We start from the raw sequence: 17,692 nt of genomic DNA on the forward strand, positions 1-17,692 counted from the left end.
CTGGGTCCTGCCCCAGGGGACATGGATCAATGCAAAAAAAAGTTTTAAAAAACTAACGTTTTTTAAGGAGCAGTGATTTTAATAATGATTAAAGTGAAACAATAAAAGTGTAATATTCCTTTAAATTTCGTACCTGGGGGGTGTCTATAGTATGCCTGTGAAGGGGCGCATGTTTCCCGTGCTTAGAACTGTCCCTGCACAAAGTGTCATTTCGTAAGGAAAAAAAGTATTTTAAAATCACTTTCCATTGTCGGCTCCCGTAATACAGAGAACACTCAATGAGTGTTCTCTGTATTAGCCGACAATTTATTCATTGATAAAAAATAAAAAAATAAAGCGTCCTTCAGGTCTGGTATGGATATTAAGGGGAACAATCAGGGTCCGATCGCATGCAGCAGCAGATCGTCCAGCTGCTAATCAAGCAGGATGACATGGAGAACAGACTCCGGAGGTGTAACCTATGCTTTATTGGGCTCAGAAGGTAAAGACCCGACCATGGTCCTAGAACAGTTACTTGTCACCTCCTATGGCAGAGAGGCCTTCACCCCCACGCCGACGACTGAGAGGGCGCACCACACGCACGCCAGCCAGGCCCCCCCCCCCCCGCACATTCATAGATAAATTCCTTTATTATAAGGATCTGGATGCAGCCTTGAGACTTGCCAGAGAAAAGGGCAACATTCCCTTCGGGAATGTCAAAGTGGCCATCTCTCCTGATTTCTCGGCGGAATTCCAGGCGCCGCCCAGGGCTTCATGGAAGCTAAATGCCGACTAAGAAACCATCACCTCAAGCATTCCATGCTGTTCCCTGTCTCAGGGTGATGGGGGACGGCTGAGTTTTCTTTTTCGAAGACCCTGAGGAAGTTATCACCTGGCTGGAACATCTAGAAGTCCATGAGAGAGTGGAATAACCGTTTACAATGCAAATCTTGACCTCCGGCCTACTCATATTCATAATTGGTCTATTACAACACCTCACCAGGATGTCGCTCAGCCTTTAAACTACGGAACCACATCCTAAGTTCAGTTAGCTCCCTCCGTCACTCGCTTTGGAGTCGCCTGTAATCTACATCCTGGCCAAGTACATTTTCACAATTCTTTTTACTTTTCTATCTCGGGGGCCTTTTCTTACGTGTCTAGAGGTTTGCCGACTACACATGCAGGAGATCTCCAGGAGTCCTACTATTTTTGTCCACACGAGTCCAGTTCCTGTACTTTATTACTCCCCTTTTTTACATTTTTTTGCATTATGTTTGACACTGTGGCTCCAGGTACATTGTAGTCCTACAGAACGCATGTAAAGTGCAGCAAAACTTTGCCCCAACTACCACTAGGAAAAGCAGCTATGCAGGCAGGTTAGGCTGCTGGGACTCATTCACTATTATGGATGACTTTTTGCTGAGGCCATAGTTAACAGATGACCAAGTGACCATCCTGGAGGCACTTCTCACCACAACGAAATAGCGACTGCAATAGCTAGCTTTGCAGTCGCTATTTTTAAATGCCTGGGTTCGGATGGTTTTCCCATTGAATTCTATTCACAATACGGTGAGATACTTATCCCAAAACTTTTAGCTTTTTACAATCACCTCTTCGAGACCTTTGCACTGCCCCCTTCCATAAGAGAAGCAATAATATTTTTTATACCTAAGCCAGGAAAGGACCCAGGTTACCCCGAATCCTATCGACCTATCTCTCTACTACAAGTAGATATTAAAATATTAGCCAAGGTACTGGCCATACATTTTAACCTGGTTATTCTGACCTTGATACATGCGGATCAAGCATGCTTCATGCTCGGTCATAATACCTCATTTAATCTGAGGAAACTATACATTAAATTTACAGGCTACACACGCTGATGTCGGCACACGGGTTGTGGTAACTTTGGAGACAGCAAAAGGATTTTATTCGTTAAAGTGGAAGTATCTTTGGAGATGCTTGGAGGGATATGGCTTTGGGCCCAAGTTTACCAAATGGACTATTGTACCTGATTCCAACAAAGTGGTAGCTAATGGCTGCCCGTTGTCCCCACTGCTATATGCCCTGGCTGCTGAGCCCCTTGTCATATCTATGCGAGAAAATCCATAGATCCGAGGGCTGTGCTTGGGATCCCTAACCAAAAAAAATGTATGTATGCGCATGATACATTGTTATACTCGGCTGACTTGGGTCCCTCTCTCCAAACTGCACTCCAGACGATTGAACAATTTGGGTCGCTCTCTGGACTCAAGATCAATTAGGAAAAGTCCCAAATCTAGACAGCAGGGACCATCCGTATTGTGCAGCCTGACTCGCGCATGCGCAGTAGGGAACCGGGAAGTGAAGCCGCAAGGCTTCATTTCCTGATCCCCATACCGAAGATGGCGGCGGCAGAACCCGAGAGCCGAGCGATAGATCGGCTTCGGGTTCCAACATTGCGGGCGCACTGGACAGGTGAGTGTCCATATTTTAAAAGTCAGTAGCTGCAGTATATGTAGCTGCTGACTTAAAAAAAACGGCAGAACTCCCGCTTTATGTAAACATTTTTTTTTTATATATATTAAAACACAAGCAGGACCTTAATGACCTTGTGTTGAGCAATTCATTCTCAAATTTTACAGCAGAGGTGATTAGGTAATTCACACCGTTGCTCATTGCACTTTGCTCCCCCTCCCAGCAAGTGACTCAACAACCTTCTAATTTCTAATAGGAACACACCATAGGTACTCTGGTATGGGGGAACTGAGGGAATAATTTGAATGACCTCAGTGTCTCTGCTCTGAACTTAAAGGATTCATTTCCAGCAATGCTGGCAGCTACACGGGTTAGTTAGGGCTTGCTTCAAAGTGATTTACTGCTTACTGTATAGGTAAACATTTGAATGTCCAATGTCTGGCCACATGTTCACTTTACGTTTGACATTCACAAAGACTATTTGATGCATAGCCTATAAATCCCCCTATTGTTGCAAAAATGCGATTCAGTTAGGCTGCCTAAAAGCAGCCCAATTCCTTCAGTAAGGTTTTCGTTTATCTATGTTTATCAATGAACTTTGGAGATAAAAACAAGAGTTTCTGACACTGCAAGCAATCATTTTTGTTAGCAAATATCTTGAAACTGTGAAAGGCCTGTCCCATATATCCTCCTCATTAAAGGGGTTGTAAAGCTTTGTGTTTTTTCACCTTAATGCATCCTATGCAACAACACCTTGCACTCTCTGGCCCCCCGTTTTACTTACCTGAGCCTTGAATCTCCGTGGATTGCTTTCCCCCACCTCTTGTGGGCTCTTTACTGGATGATTGATAGCAGCATGGCCATTGGCTCCTGCTGCTGCCAATCAAATCAATGACGTGGCTCCCTGGGGGACAGGGCCGAGCGATGGCCGCCAAGTGTATCACAAGCTAACCTCCTTGGGAGAGCGCTTCCCGGACCCCGGAGAGTACTAGTACCCAGTATGGAAGGGTCTCACACCTTTCATCATTTCTCAGGGAGACATCCCTCTATGGTCAGCTGTAATGTGCAATTTCTAAATTAATTTGAATGAAAGAAAACATTTCACAAGTACCTGCACACCAACTTCTCCTCGTGCCACCCTCCAGGCTACAGATCCTGATATTCTGCCACCAAGCTCTCCAGGGTTTGGGGTCTTCGGAGACATAAACTCTACAATCTCCACTATTTGTCTCTTGAGGAGCTCTTCCTTCCTGGGTTCTGGTAGGGACTGCTGCCTCTACAGTTTCAACACAATGAATTATTTCATCTTGAAATAAATTTGATACAAATGTTTGGCATCAATGGCATTGTAAATATTAAATGTAATTTCAGTTTTTCAGTTCAAGTATTAACAATGTAATGAATAAGGCCATAAAAATGAATATATTATTCTATTATTTAGTTTGTTCAAGCAAATCTATAGTTTAACCACTTCAATATCGGGCACTACCCCCCCCCCCCCCCCCCCCCCCCAGGCCAATTTTTTAGCTTTCAGCGCTGTCACATTTTGAATGGCAATTGCGTGGTCATGCAACATTGTGCAAAAAAAAAAAAAAAAAAACATTTTTATCATTTTTTCACACAAATAGAGCTTTATTTTGGTGGTATTTAAAGTGGTTCTGCACCTTTAAAAAAAATATTAAAAGCCAGCAGCTACAAATATTGCAGCTGCTGACTTTTAATAAATTCACTTACCTGTCCCAGGGTCCAGCGATATCGGCGGCAGATGACGAGCGATCGCTCGTCTCTCTGCTGCCCCTTCCGCCATCCTCTGTCAGGGAATCAGGAAGTGAAGCATTGCGGCTTCACTGCCCGGTTCCCTACTGCGCATGCGCGAGGCATCTGCGGCGGTCTTGACCCGGAAGTTGGTGCAGATACCTGGATTATCCAGGTAACTGCACCCCCCACCCCCCTGAAAGGTGACGATTGTGGCACCGGAGAGGGGGAGGGATCAGATGAGCGGAACTTCCACTTCAGGGTGGAGGACCGCTTTAATCACTACTAAGGTTTTTATTTTTTGCTAAACGAATAAAAAAATAAAAAACCCAAAATGTTTTTTTTTTCAAAAAGTTTTAGTTTTAGAATCACAGAGCTTGCCTGATGTGTCAAAGGGGTGTAATCTGTATGGTCTTAAATGCTGTCCACATGTTGAAGCTGAACTTCAAATAGATATTTAAAAGAAAAAAAAAGGCTCTTTTAATTTGAACAATGCTGTCAGTCTCATATCATCAACATGGTTATAGGAGCGAACAGAGAATACTTTAAATTGCTGCTAATTCCTCATAGTCTAATTACAGGCTGGGCTGGGATGGGATGGGATGGGTTCTGAATCTCTCTGTACAACTTAAAGCTGTTCTTCATCCTGAAAATACATTTTCCTCCTCTCTAAACATCCCCTACTCAGCAACATAAATATATTTTTTCCCAGTGTACAGGTTTTGCCCCCCCCCCCCCCCCCACTCTCACCTAGATGAATGATGTGCAGTGCTCCTGAATGGAAAACGATGCCTCCAGGGATATGCAACATGCATATACCAAGAAGCATAGTTTTCCATTCATAAAAGGAAGAGGGGGGGGGGGGGTAGCTGCCTGAACCCCAAAGAGATGGCAGCCTTCCAAAGGCATTAAGAAAATGGCAGTGCCGGACCTTAGCGGTATCAGGTAAGCAAAACTTTTGGATGAAAAAGAAATGGGCTAACTTTACTGTTTTATGTTCTATGTTAAATGAGGAATTAAACAGCATTTTTTGACCATTCCTTTGGGAGGGTCAAATCATTATAGTAAGAGGCAGGGTGAAAGTGATGGGTCAAGTTTTTAATATTTTGCAAGGACTCTTGATGGACTTTTCCCTCTTTTCTGTAATCTGTACAATTTTCTGCCTGGAAAATATTTTATATGAATTTTAGCACTACACTGTTTATGTTATATTTCTGCTTCATAATATTTTCCTGCAATATTGTGCTAGCAGCTCTTTTATTAGTCATTTGACTTTTTGGCGCCCAAGTGCGATTATATACATTTTTTTTTTGTATTTCGTGGCATCATAATGACAACAAAGTAGCAATTCATAACACAAGGTTTATTTATCTTTATTTTGTAATCAATAATTTGCTTGCAATATTCAACTGATCTATAATTACTTACGGTAAAGAAGCTAGATTTTTTAAAAATTTATTACCATCTTGCTGAGAGCAGTTGTTGTTTCCAGTAACCAACTTTCTCGAATCTCCTTCCTCCGCAAGATGACTTCTTCATGTTTACACGAATACCTCCAAGTGACATCAACCACCTGCAATGATTACAGAGCAATCAGACTGTTTTTATGTCTCTGGGTACAAATCATCTTGAACGTCTTCATGTCACAAATATATAACATGAACTGCATCTAAAGCATTTAGCTCTCTATCACACGTACACATTTCTTCGGGGGGGGGGGGGGTCTCAATGGTTACCATGGCAATACTGAGTTCAATCAGTTCCTGGTAGGATAGTTCTAGGCATCACATCCCATCATTGAAAAGGATTTGGAAATAATATAAGAATTTCAAGTACATATCATACATCAATGGTTACCATGGCAATACTGAGTTCAATCAGTTCTTGGTAGGATAGTTCTAGGCATCACATCCCATCATTGAAAAGGATTTGGAAATAATATAAGAATTTCAAGTACATATCATACATGCATACAAATGAACATGTATATTATGTTTATCACTATTATTATTTATTTACATTTATATATTCCCATTTGATCTGAAGAAGCAGACTGTCTGTGAAACCTGTAATCTAAGCATGCAACTTGATATATCCTGTGGCGTAGCTTTCAAAATTAAAAGTTAACCTTTCATAACATGTTACACCCATATTCGGGATGTAACATGTAACAGGTTATGAATGCACCAGCCCCCACACCTCCCACTCACCCCGCTGTGACAGCTAGCAAGGAATATTCTCCACCCCGCTAGCTGTTAAAAAAAAAAAAACACCCACCCAGCCACATCACTCATTCACAGCTTTCTGTGACTGGAGAACTTCAAGATTCATCAGCCTTTGTGGCCGTCTGCTTGTAGTTTTCCATGAACTACCATGGTGCTGTGAGCGCTGTGGTAGTTCATTCATCATTCCTGTCAGCAAGGATCGGCAACCTCGTACGAGGAAGACAACACAGCAACAGATCTATGGGAGACCTGCATGGCACATTGTGAATGGTCCCGCAGTCTTCTGGGGCCTGTGCCATGTCCCATATAACTGCCGGGAAGGAGGCAGAGAGAACTTCTGCTCGGAGGCAACACCAGGTACATGCTCGACCCCCCCTAAAGAAGTGCCATTAGGAGAAGAGTAGGGGGGAGGCCTTAAAGCAGAACATCCCTTTTGGGTGGAGCTCCGCTTTAAATAGTGATATTTCCTCCCAAGTTTATTAACACATGAATTAAACACTTCTTTTTGTAAGAACAGCGACTGCATAAGCAACTGATTAACATGGCATAAAATACTGCAGTACAAACCTCATCTTTGGAGAATGCAATGATGTAAGACAGCTTCTTTCCCCATCCAATCTCATACAAGAGAGGCTTGTCACAAGCATTTTCACACGGGTCACAGTGGAGCCATCTGTTTTGAGATGAAGAGAACATCTCAGTCCAGACATGATCTGCAGGATGTGAAAAATATGCACTTACTTGTCTTATTCCACTGGATTTAAAAAAATAAAAAATAAAAAAAAAACACACACACACACGGTAACAGTACTGTAAGTATAAACATTGGCTTACATTGGATACAAATAAAACAGAATTTTCAAATGCAAATACGATATTTACGTGGAAGTGTGATCTGTGGTAAGTCAATAAGGCGCATTTCCACTTAGCAGCAAAATTGGAACACCATACACTTTATACTGGTTACATTTTAATATTTTGTTAAAAGTTCTTAGCAAACCTTTTAAAAAACAGTTAATGTAAGTTTTTAAAAATTTGTTTTAGGTATGCTTTGTGAATGGGAGCTTCTAAAATTTGAATGCAAAAGAAGAAATACATATTAAACACTTAACACCCACGGGCCCTATGCAATAAAAAAACCACAGGACTTCAATGGTGTGTGCCTTTGGTAATGTATTCCAAAATGTTAACCATCAACTGGTTTATTTAATTGTTAAAGCACAGATTCTTTGTAAATACTGACTTCTTTCCTTTACATCATACTATGTAACAGTTAGACCCCTTTCGCACTGTGTTGTTTTGCAGGCACTATTGTGCTAAAAATAGTGCCAGCAAACCGACCTGAAACATCCGCTGCTGCCTCTCCAATGTGAAAGCCCTGAGGGAGTTCACACTGGAGCGGTGCGCTAGCAGGACAGTAAAAAAAGTCCTGTTAGCAGCATCTTTGGAGCGGTGAAGGAGCGGTGTGTATACCGCTCCTGCCCATTGAAATCAATGGGGCAGCGCGGCTATACCGCTGGCAAAATGCCTCTGCGGAGACGCTTTGCTTTGGTTTTTAACCCTTTCTCGGCCGCTAGCAGGGTGTTAATCTGCCCCGCTAGCAGCCGAATAGCGCCACAAATCCGACGGTAAAGCGTCCCTAAAAATAGCAATGCTTTACCGCCTACGAACCTCCTGCCCCAGTGTGAAAGAGGCATTACAGTACTAAAAAAATTAAGGGTTATGTACTACCAGCACTCACCTGTACTGTCCCATACATATCTTGCTTCTAGTCCCATTGCTCTGCAGCACAGTGTAAAGCAGTTGGCCCACTCTCCACAGCGACCCCGCCTGGTCTCCAAGAGCTTCTCTGGGTTATTGTATCTGAAAATTGGATACACATTAGTAGATTTATTTTAACAAAGCTTAAAAATTATTTTAAAAAAAACTGGGTCTGGCACTAGAATTTTAGCACTGATTGCTGGGAATCCCTGCACTGAAAAAAATGTACAGAGTATAGGCTGAGCATGCAGTAAACAGGGATTATTTGGTGTTGAGGCTTAAGTTTAGAGTTAAGGTAATGTTAGACTTAGAGGTTCAGTGTGAAGATGAAGTTAAGGACACATGTTCAGACCTAATTGTTTGGGCTGGGTGGGTTAAGTGACAAATGGTGTAGGAACAACTTAGAGACACGCTCATCTTGCGTACACAGTATAAACCCTTTCCTGTTCTCTCTCCCATGCAACCATTTTATACCTCTCACATGTTCTATCATCATCCTTTGCTCCATGACCAGCATTACAGTGCCTTAAAAAAGTATTCATACCCCTTGAAATCCCACTTTTGTTCATGTTACAACCAAAAACATCAATGTATTTTATTGGTTTATTTATGTGATAGACCAACACAAAGTGGCACATAATCGTGAAGTGGAAGGAAAATGATAAATGATTTTCCAAATCTTTTACAAATAAATATGTGAACAGTGTGGTGTGCATTTGTATTCAGCCCCTTTTACTCTGATACCCCTAACTAAAATCCAGTGTAAACAATTGCCTTCAGACACCATCTTATTAGCAAAGTCTACCTGTGTGTAATTTAATCTCAGTACACCTTTATCTCAACACTGAACCTCTAAGTGTAACATTACCTTAATCCTAAACTTAAGCCTAAACACCAATTAACCCGTTTACTGCATGCTCAGCCTATACTCTGCTGGGAAACCCTGCACTGAAAATGGCATGTACATTCAGTGCTAAGATTCTGGTGCCAGAAGACACTTTTTTATAATTTTTTTTATAAACTTTTTCAAAGGCACTGTACAAAATCTTTAGTGCTTCAGGATATGCGGTGAGGGAGGGCAGGAGAGGCCCCCTGGTCACAGGGTGGTTATTGGGTGCGCTTTACAAAAATGCAGTCAATTTACCTTTAATAGGCATGGAGGCTCTAGCTTTGATTTACTAAAGGCAAATAGACTGTGCACTTTAGAAGTGTAGTTGCACTAATTTCCCTAGAATTAGTGAATGTGGTTAAGCTGTGTTGATTTTCATCATCCAATCATGCGCAAGCAAAAAAAGAGCTGTTTTGCACCTCATGGGTATTCTTTACAAAGTTGAGCTTTACCACATTCACTAAGCTCTGGGGAAAAAGAGTGCAACTGCACAGTCTGTCTGCCTTTAGTAAATTAACCCATCTCTCTTTATCCTGTTCCTACCAACTTAACCCACTCAACCTGGGTGACAGCAAGGCGGCAGTGTTTATTTACAGCCTAAGGCCTCTTCCACACGATGCAGGTCTGCTCAGCGGAGTCCGCCAGTTCAGCAGGAGATCGCTCCGTTGATCTCCGCTGAGCTGGTGGATGACAGGTCCGTCTCTGCTCACTGAGCAGGGAGGGGCCTGTCAGAGCGCTACTGATTCCTATGAAGAGATCAGATGAAAATGGACAGCAACATCCGTCTCCTCATAGGAGTCAATGAATGGCCCACTCGGATCCGCCTGAAAAACGGACAGGCGGATCCTAGCGGGCTCGCCATGTGAAAGAAGCCTAACTCCAGGCAGAGTTCCAGTCTCTAAAAAAAAAAAAAAAAGAAATACAATTTTTAAAAGTCAGCAGCTACAAATATGTAGTTGCTGACTTTTAATATAAGGACACGTCCCTGTCCAGGGAGCCCACAATGCCCCCCCCCCCCCCCCAAGCCATTTCGGCTCGAGTGCAGGCGCCGGCATTGCAACAAAGGAAAACTGGCAGTGAAGCCTGAGGGTTTCACTGCCAGTTTCCTACTGAGCATGCACACAATTCACGCTGCACTTTCTGAATAGCCCTGTCGTCTTCTGGAACACACACAGGTCCCAGAAGGCAGCAGGGGGGAAATACAAGAAAAGGTACAAAATGTCAATTCATAAAGCAGACAGTATGAATTCAGGGACATACACCCAGACCCACACAGATGTAAAATTGTGAGCAATGGCTGTGTTTGTGCAGATGCTACATCCCAGATTAAATCAATGGTACTGCCTGCACAGGGATGCATGCAACAAGTAAATTAGCAGTGAAAGGGGACAAAAAAAAATATAAATAAATAAAAGTACATAAACAGTAGTGGGAGGTGAACAGGCTGGAGACACAGGGAAGCAGTGGCATTGGTGGCTCACATTTTAGGTGAATAGCTCTGATCAGCGGCTTGCCAACCGCTAATCAGAGCCATCTGTTCAGCAGAGTATGCTGAACAGTTTTGTTTTAAGTTCAAGGACCATGAGATTATAGCAGGAGGACAGAAAAGAAATTATTCTGCTGTATTCTAGATAGATTAATCATACACAAACACTGTAACCCTCACCTAGGAAACCTGTTGATGTAATTACACTTCTTACAGTAATGATTTTCCACCCTTGATGCCCCCCATCGAAGATCATCTGTTGATGGGGCGAGTGACTCTTTAGTCTCAGTCTGTCCATTACATTGGCTACAGGGCAGACTGTTTACCCAATGGAAGAAGTCTTCTTTAAACCAGCGTAATAATTCTAATATGAGGAAATCGTCTTCATTGATGGTAGCCTCTACAAAATAAAACAAAAACATTTCTTAATTTTGTCCTTGGAGACCAACATACCTTTAACAGTTTCATGCTATGAAACATCAAAACAGATTTAAAGCGGAGTTCCACCCAAAAGTGGAACTTCCACTCATTTTACCCCCCCCCCCCCCCTCATGCCACATTTGGCACCTTTTGCGAGGAGGGGGGGACCGGATACCTGTCTTATACAGGTATCCTGTTCCCACTTCCGGGAGCCTTAGCTACGGGTATTGACGTCACTGCCCGGGCTCCCTCCTCCTTCCCTAGCCGCTGGGTCAGTAGAAGAGAGGAGCAGAGCCTCGCACATGCACAGTAGGGTTTCCGGCGTAAGCCGTAAGGTTTTACTGCCGGGTTCCCTTACTCGCAATGGAGGCAGCATGCACCCTGTCCAGGGAGATGTGGAAACATCAGCTGCGGTGCTGACATCACTGGACTCCAGGACAGGTAAGTGTCCGATTATTAAAAGTCAGCAGCTGCAGTATGTGCAGCTACTGGCTTTTAATTTTTGAGGCGGTGGGTGGACCTCCACTTTAATTTTTATAAATATATATTGATATGAACATTTACATGTATTACCAGAGTCAAGACATCTCGCTTGCAGCAGTTTTTCCTGAGCTCTTGCTTGCAGTTCTGATACAGGCATCTGGTCTCGAGCTTTTTGTTGAAGTTCAGGTCGCTCATAAACAAGCACGTGTTGTGCATTTGACTGTAGTGTCTTCAAAAATTGCATCTCAGAAGTCTAGGATTAAAAACAAAAAAAAATCATTGCAAACTGGACAGCCATAAAAATTCAAGGTCTAATCAGATTTGTTGTGCAGAAATACTAGTTTTCTGCGTTTTAGACCCCATGTACACTGCTGCTGCTAAAGACGTTCAGAGGCAGTTGGACACTTTTTTCAACTGCCCCTAAACTCATTCAATGTTATCTTATGTGTACATGTACACAGGTTCGTTTGCTGTCGTTTTTAGGTAGTCGCTTTTATAGGCCTTTTTTGAAGGCAAAAAAAATGAGTTCAGATGCTGAAGTTTCCGACGTTTCAGACGTCAAACACATCTAATCGTGTCTAAACGCGGTAACCCGTGTTTAGCCACGTTTTGTTTTTGAGCGTTTTTTTTGTTATTGGCCAAAAGAAACGCTTCTAAATGCAAACAAACACAGTTAAATGTGGCAAAGTGGACATTTTAAAGGTGTTTAATCAGTCAAGTTAAATCATTCAGGAGAGGTTGTAAAAACGTCCCATGTACATGAAGCCTTAAAGTGGAAGTAAACCCATGGATTTAAACAGTTAAAAAAAAAGGCATGCCAGGAATGCTAACTGCACATTGGCTGTGCTCTCAGCCAAACTATCAAACCATCCAATGGCTGGTGTCATAACGAATCACATGTGCAGCACCATAGCAGTTGAAGATTAAACAGAGGCAAAGATGGCAGCTTCCTTGGCTGAAAACGATAGGGGAGTTTACTTCCACTTTAAAATGCTCAGATGTAAACTGGCATAAACATAATACTTTACTATGGACACATACCAACCCAAATTGGGAGCTTTGTTGTTCAGCATAGCGATTCCACATTGGATTGTCACCTAGCTTGGATGAAGATGAGGATTCCCAAACATATACAACACCTCTGGTTTCAGGGCTACTCCTGGATGCATAGGCAATAAATTTGCTCCCAAATAAAAGCCAAGCACCTTGTAGTGCCGGGGTAGGCAACCTTGGCCCTCCAGCTGTGGTGAAACTACAAATCCTATCATGCACCTGGAGTCATGCCTGTGATTGTTAGGGTCTTGCAATGTCTCATGGGACTTGTAGTTGCAAAACAGCTAGAGGACCGAGGTTGCCTACCCCTATCAGAGCGCACAGCCATTTTTTTTTTGTTTGTGCAAAAAAGTCACTTCACAGTCTACAGATATTTCAGCAGTTAACCACCCCAGATCTGGAAAGTTTTTACCCCCTTCAAAATGGCAATTTTTTGCTATTTAGCGCTGGGCTACTTTAACCACTTCCCGACCAGCGCACGACGATGTACGTCGACAGAATGGCACGGGCAGGCATATTGGCGTACAGGTACGTCCAATATTCAATGCCGCCCTGCCATCGGGAGCGCGCCGCCGCCGGTGCGCTCCCGCGCTGGTCGGGACCCTCGTGAGTCCGGTCGCGGGACCCGCGGACTCGATCGCCGCGGGCATCCCCGCGATCGTCTCACGGAGCGGCCGAATGGAGGAAATGCCGAGTAAACAGCATTTCTCCATTCTGCCTAGCAACTAGTGATGCTGATCTCTGCTCCATGTGATTGGAGCAGAGATCAGTGTTCACTAAATGAAAGCCCAACCCCCCCACAGTTAGTAACACACCCCTAGGAACACTTAACCCCTACACTGCCACCCACTGGTTAACCCCTTCACTGCCAGTGTCATTTACACAGGAATCACTGCATTTATATAGCAGTGATTACTGTATAAATGACAATGGTCCCAAAAATGTGTCAAAAATGTCCGATGGGTCCCCCACAATGTCGCAGTCACAATAAAAATCGCTGATCGCCGCCATTACTAGTAAAAAAATAATAAAAAATTATTAATAAAAATGCTATAAAACTATCCCCATTTTGTAAACGCTATAACTTTTGCGCAAACCAATCAATAATCGCTTATTGCGATTTTTTTTACCAAAAATATGTAGAAGAATACGTATCGGCCTAAACTGAGGGAAAAAAATGTTTTTTTATATATTTTTGGGGGATATTTATTATAACTAAAAGTAAAAAATAATGCGTTTTTTTCAAAATTGTCGCTCTATTTTTGTTTATAGCGCAAAAAATAAAAACCACAGGGGTGATCAAATACCACCAAAAGAAAGCTCTATTTGTGGGAAAAAAAGGACGTCAATTTTGTTTGGGAGCCACGTCGCACGACCGCGCAATTGTCAGTTAAAGTGACGCAGTGCCGAATCGCAAAAAGTGGTCTGGTCTTTGACCATCAAATTGGTCCGGTCTGAAATGGTTAACTGGTAGTTGCGCAATCACTATATACGGTTAGGTCCACATATATACACATTTGAACACAGGCACAGTTTTCATACTTTTGACTCTGTAGCCACCAGAATAAGATTAAAATGAAACAATACAATGAATTTGAAGAATTGCAGACTTTCAGCTTTACTTCAAGAGGTTCAACATAAATATCAAGTACAAATTTTAGAAACTGCAACCATTTTTATACACAGTCCACCCATTTTCAGGGGCTCAAATGTAACTGGACAAATTCTTGGGTTGCTTTTGCAGTGTGTTTTGGATCATTGTCCATCTGTACTGTGAAATGCCGTCCAATCAACTTTACTGCATTTGACTGAATCTGGGCTTATAGTATAGTTCTAAACATGACAGAATTCATCCAGCTGCTTCTCATCATCAATAAACACCAATGACCCAGTGCCACTGCAAGCCATGCATGCCCATGACATCACACTGCCTCCACCATGTTTTACAGGGGACGTTGTGTGCTTTGGATCATGAGCTGTTCCAAGCTTTCTCCACATTTTTTTCTCCCCGTCATTCTGGCACAGATTAATTTTAGTTTCATTCATCTAAAGAATGCTTTTCCAGAACTGGTCTGGCTTTTTTTTTTTTTTTTTTAGGTATTTTTTGGCAAAGTCTAATCTGGCTTTTCTATTGTTCAGGCTTATGAATGGTTTGCACCTTGTGGTGAACCCTCTGTATTTGCTCTCGTGAAGTCTTCTCTTTATGGTAGACTTTGACAATGATACACCCACCTCCTGGAGAGTGTCCTTTACTTGTCTGGATGTTGTGAATGGGGTTTTCTTTACCATAGAGAGGAAGCTGCGATCATCCACCACTGTTGCCTTCCGTGGACGTCCAGGCCTTTTTATGTTGCAGAGCTCACGAGTGCGTTCCTTTTCCTCAGAATGTACCAAATTGTTGATTTGGCCACTCCTAATGTTGCTGCTGTCGCTCCGATTTTACTAACCTAACCTGAACCCCATAGAGAATCTATGAGGCATTGCCAAGAGAAAGATGAGAGACATGAGACCGAACAATGTAGAAGAGCTGAAGGCCGCTATTGAAGCATCCTGGTCTTCCATAACACCTCAGCAGTGCCACAGGCTGATAGCTTCCATGCCACACCATGAGTCAGTAATTGCTGCAAAAGGGGCCCAAACCAAGTACTGAGTACATATGCATGCATACACTTTTCAGAGGCCTGATATTGTTCTATGTCCAAGCCTAGTTTTATTGATTGCATGTAATATTCTAATTTTCTGATTTTGTGGATTTGGGGTTTTCATGAGCTGCAAGCCATAATCATCACAATTAGGACCAATCACAGCTTGCACTATCTTGCTTTGCATGTAATGAGTCCATCTCATGTATTAATTTCACCTTTTAAGTTGCATTAGTGAAATAAATTAACTTTGGCACGGTATTCTAATTTTTCGAATATCACCTGTAAATATAACTTCAATATGTTTTTGTAAATACCGGGAAAAAAATCTTAAATTGTGCCCGTGTCCAAATATATATGGACCTAATTGTATAAGTAAGTAACTCCTGCTCTACCAAGTGATAATCCTCAAATTATAAACATAAACCTAATAAATGAATCAAATAATCTGTAGGTTGCTGCATGAACAAAATTCATGAATAAAATATAGTAAATGTGTGCCACGCTGCCAATCTCAAAATTATAAATGTGAAATATCATGAAAAACAACTAAGTACCAACTTAATAATAATAATGTACTTCATACACACCAAGTGTTAGTAATAAATCAGTTCATAAAAATAACAGTTCATCAAAAGTGCATAATGTGAGATTCACATCCAAAAATCTTCATATGCGTCTAAAACACCTCTTCCCAATCACCTCTGTGCTCTCAGTGCCCTTACCTTAATGGTGTGATATACAATATCTGTAAAATCACATCCAGCTTGGTTCTATCCAGTCAATATCATGTACCAGGGTCCTCCGTGAACCTGTACTGTGGCCTTCTACTCACTAGAGCGCTCGTATCCAGACAGGTGTTCCTCCAGGGTAATAGGGTGCTGGGTTCTTTAAGGTGTCTTACCCATGAGATGGTTACTTTCATGCCATGTTAAAATAAACAGGATGTCCCCTATAGTGTAGCATTGTAAAATGAATGCTTTATTACCATTAAAATACTGCTTACATTAATAAATACTATGCAATCACAAGGGTACCATTCTTCCCCTGATGAAGTCATGTGGTGCATGATATAATGTGTAGGACGGAGCCTGAGGGATCACGGAACAAAATGATAAAAAAACAGGAAGAATGGCACCATTATGGTTGCATATAGTATTTATATTAATATAAGCAGTATTTTAATTTATCGTACCACTAAATTAATATTACCTCCATGACTGGGGGAAGGTGCATTTTTTTTTAAACTCCCCAAACATGCTCCGAAATTGTTGCAAGCAGGATTTATTTTCCCCACAATGGAATCACAACTCCCCAGTGTGAATACATTTATTGATTTTAAAGGGAAGCATTTTACTTTAGCTTTTAAAGGCACTGTTTTTAAATGCTTAAAAACTCCTTAGTGTGAAAGCAGCCTAAAGTTGGTTTAGGTCTACAAACATATCTATTATGTAGTATCTATTTACATATACACTCACGCACATACTGGATTTTAGTTTTTTTTTCACACTAGCAATGGCGGTGGTCAGCGACTTATAATAGGTCTGTGATAATGTGGCGGAAAATCTGACACTAACTGACACTGGGAGGGAAATGACATCACCATTGAAACACTAATCAGTGATAATACTGCACACGGTCACTGTACTAATGACACTGGCTGGGAAGGGGTTAACTTATATAGGATGATAAAAGGAGTTAAATATGTGTGCTGCTTTTTACAAAAAAATGTTTGTTTCTTATCCCTGCTTTATGGTATTTGTAGTAGTATTTATATTTTTTATCACTAGAAAGGTTTAACCAGCCAGGGTTATAGTAAGGAACCACAAAGCCAGTGCAAAGAACATGAGCGCCTATGAAAACAAAGTTTTCTTATAACTTATTTCTTCGCATACAGCTTCTAAGGGGAAGAGTTTGGGGAGCAATCAGAATAACCAGGTTATAGTGAGGTAGGCTGAAATGGCACTAAAACCCTTAACGGGACCAGCATGAAGCTCAGTACAGCCTTCTGAAAATTGAAGATGTCTACTAGAGCTGCACGATTCTGGCTAAAATGAGAATCACTATTTTTTTTTGCTTAGAATAAAGATCACGATTTTCTCATGATTCTTGTGGCATAACATCATGTTTCACATTATACCAAAAAAATTGGGCTTTACTGTTTATTTTTTTTTGTTTTTTTAATTAATTGAAGTGCATTTTTTCCCAAAAAATTGCATTTGAAAGACTGCTAAATATTGCAACAACCATTTTATTCACAACCATCACAACCATATTCACAACCATTTATTAACAACCATTTTATTCTCTGCTAAAAACAGAATATATAACGTTTGGGGGTACCAAGTAATTTTCTAGCAAAAAATATTGATATTAACCACTTCCCGACTGGCGCACGCTGATGTACGTCGCTAGAATGGCACGGGCAGGCATATTGGCGTACAGGTACATCCATTTTTAAATGCTGCCCTGCCATCGCGTGCGTGCCACCGGCGGTGCGCTCGTGTGCCGGTCAGGACCCCCGTGAATCCGGTCGCAGGTC

At 41.8% G+C, this 17,692-nt stretch overlaps 1 protein-coding gene across 1 annotated transcript in view; it reads right to left on the reverse strand.

Annotated features, from left to right (window-relative positions):
• NGLY1 (N-glycanase 1) overlaps positions 1–17,692 on the reverse strand; it is an 83,128-nt gene that overhangs the window by 19,709 nt on the left and 45,727 nt on the right. The window contains exons 4-9 of the mRNA XM_077491431.1: positions 11,546–11,708; positions 10,733–10,952; positions 8,158–8,279; positions 6,984–7,129; positions 5,654–5,764; positions 3,548–3,712 (exon numbers count right to left, since the gene is read on the reverse strand). Coding sequence (XP_077347557.1) covers positions 3,548–3,712; positions 5,654–5,764; positions 6,984–7,129; positions 8,158–8,279; positions 10,733–10,952; positions 11,546–11,708 — 927 coding nt within the window. The remainder of the gene's footprint in view (positions 1–3,547; positions 3,713–5,653; positions 5,765–6,983; positions 7,130–8,157; positions 8,280–10,732; positions 10,953–11,545; positions 11,709–17,692) is intronic.

This window comes from Lithobates pipiens, unplaced genomic scaffold (genome assembly GCF_037356315.1).
Source record: "Lithobates pipiens isolate NorthernLeopardFrog02 unplaced genomic scaffold, aLitPip1_a1.2 Scaffold_19, whole genome shotgun sequence".
In the NCBI taxonomy this organism is placed as follows: Eukaryota; Metazoa; Chordata; class Amphibia; order Anura; family Ranidae; genus Lithobates; species Lithobates pipiens.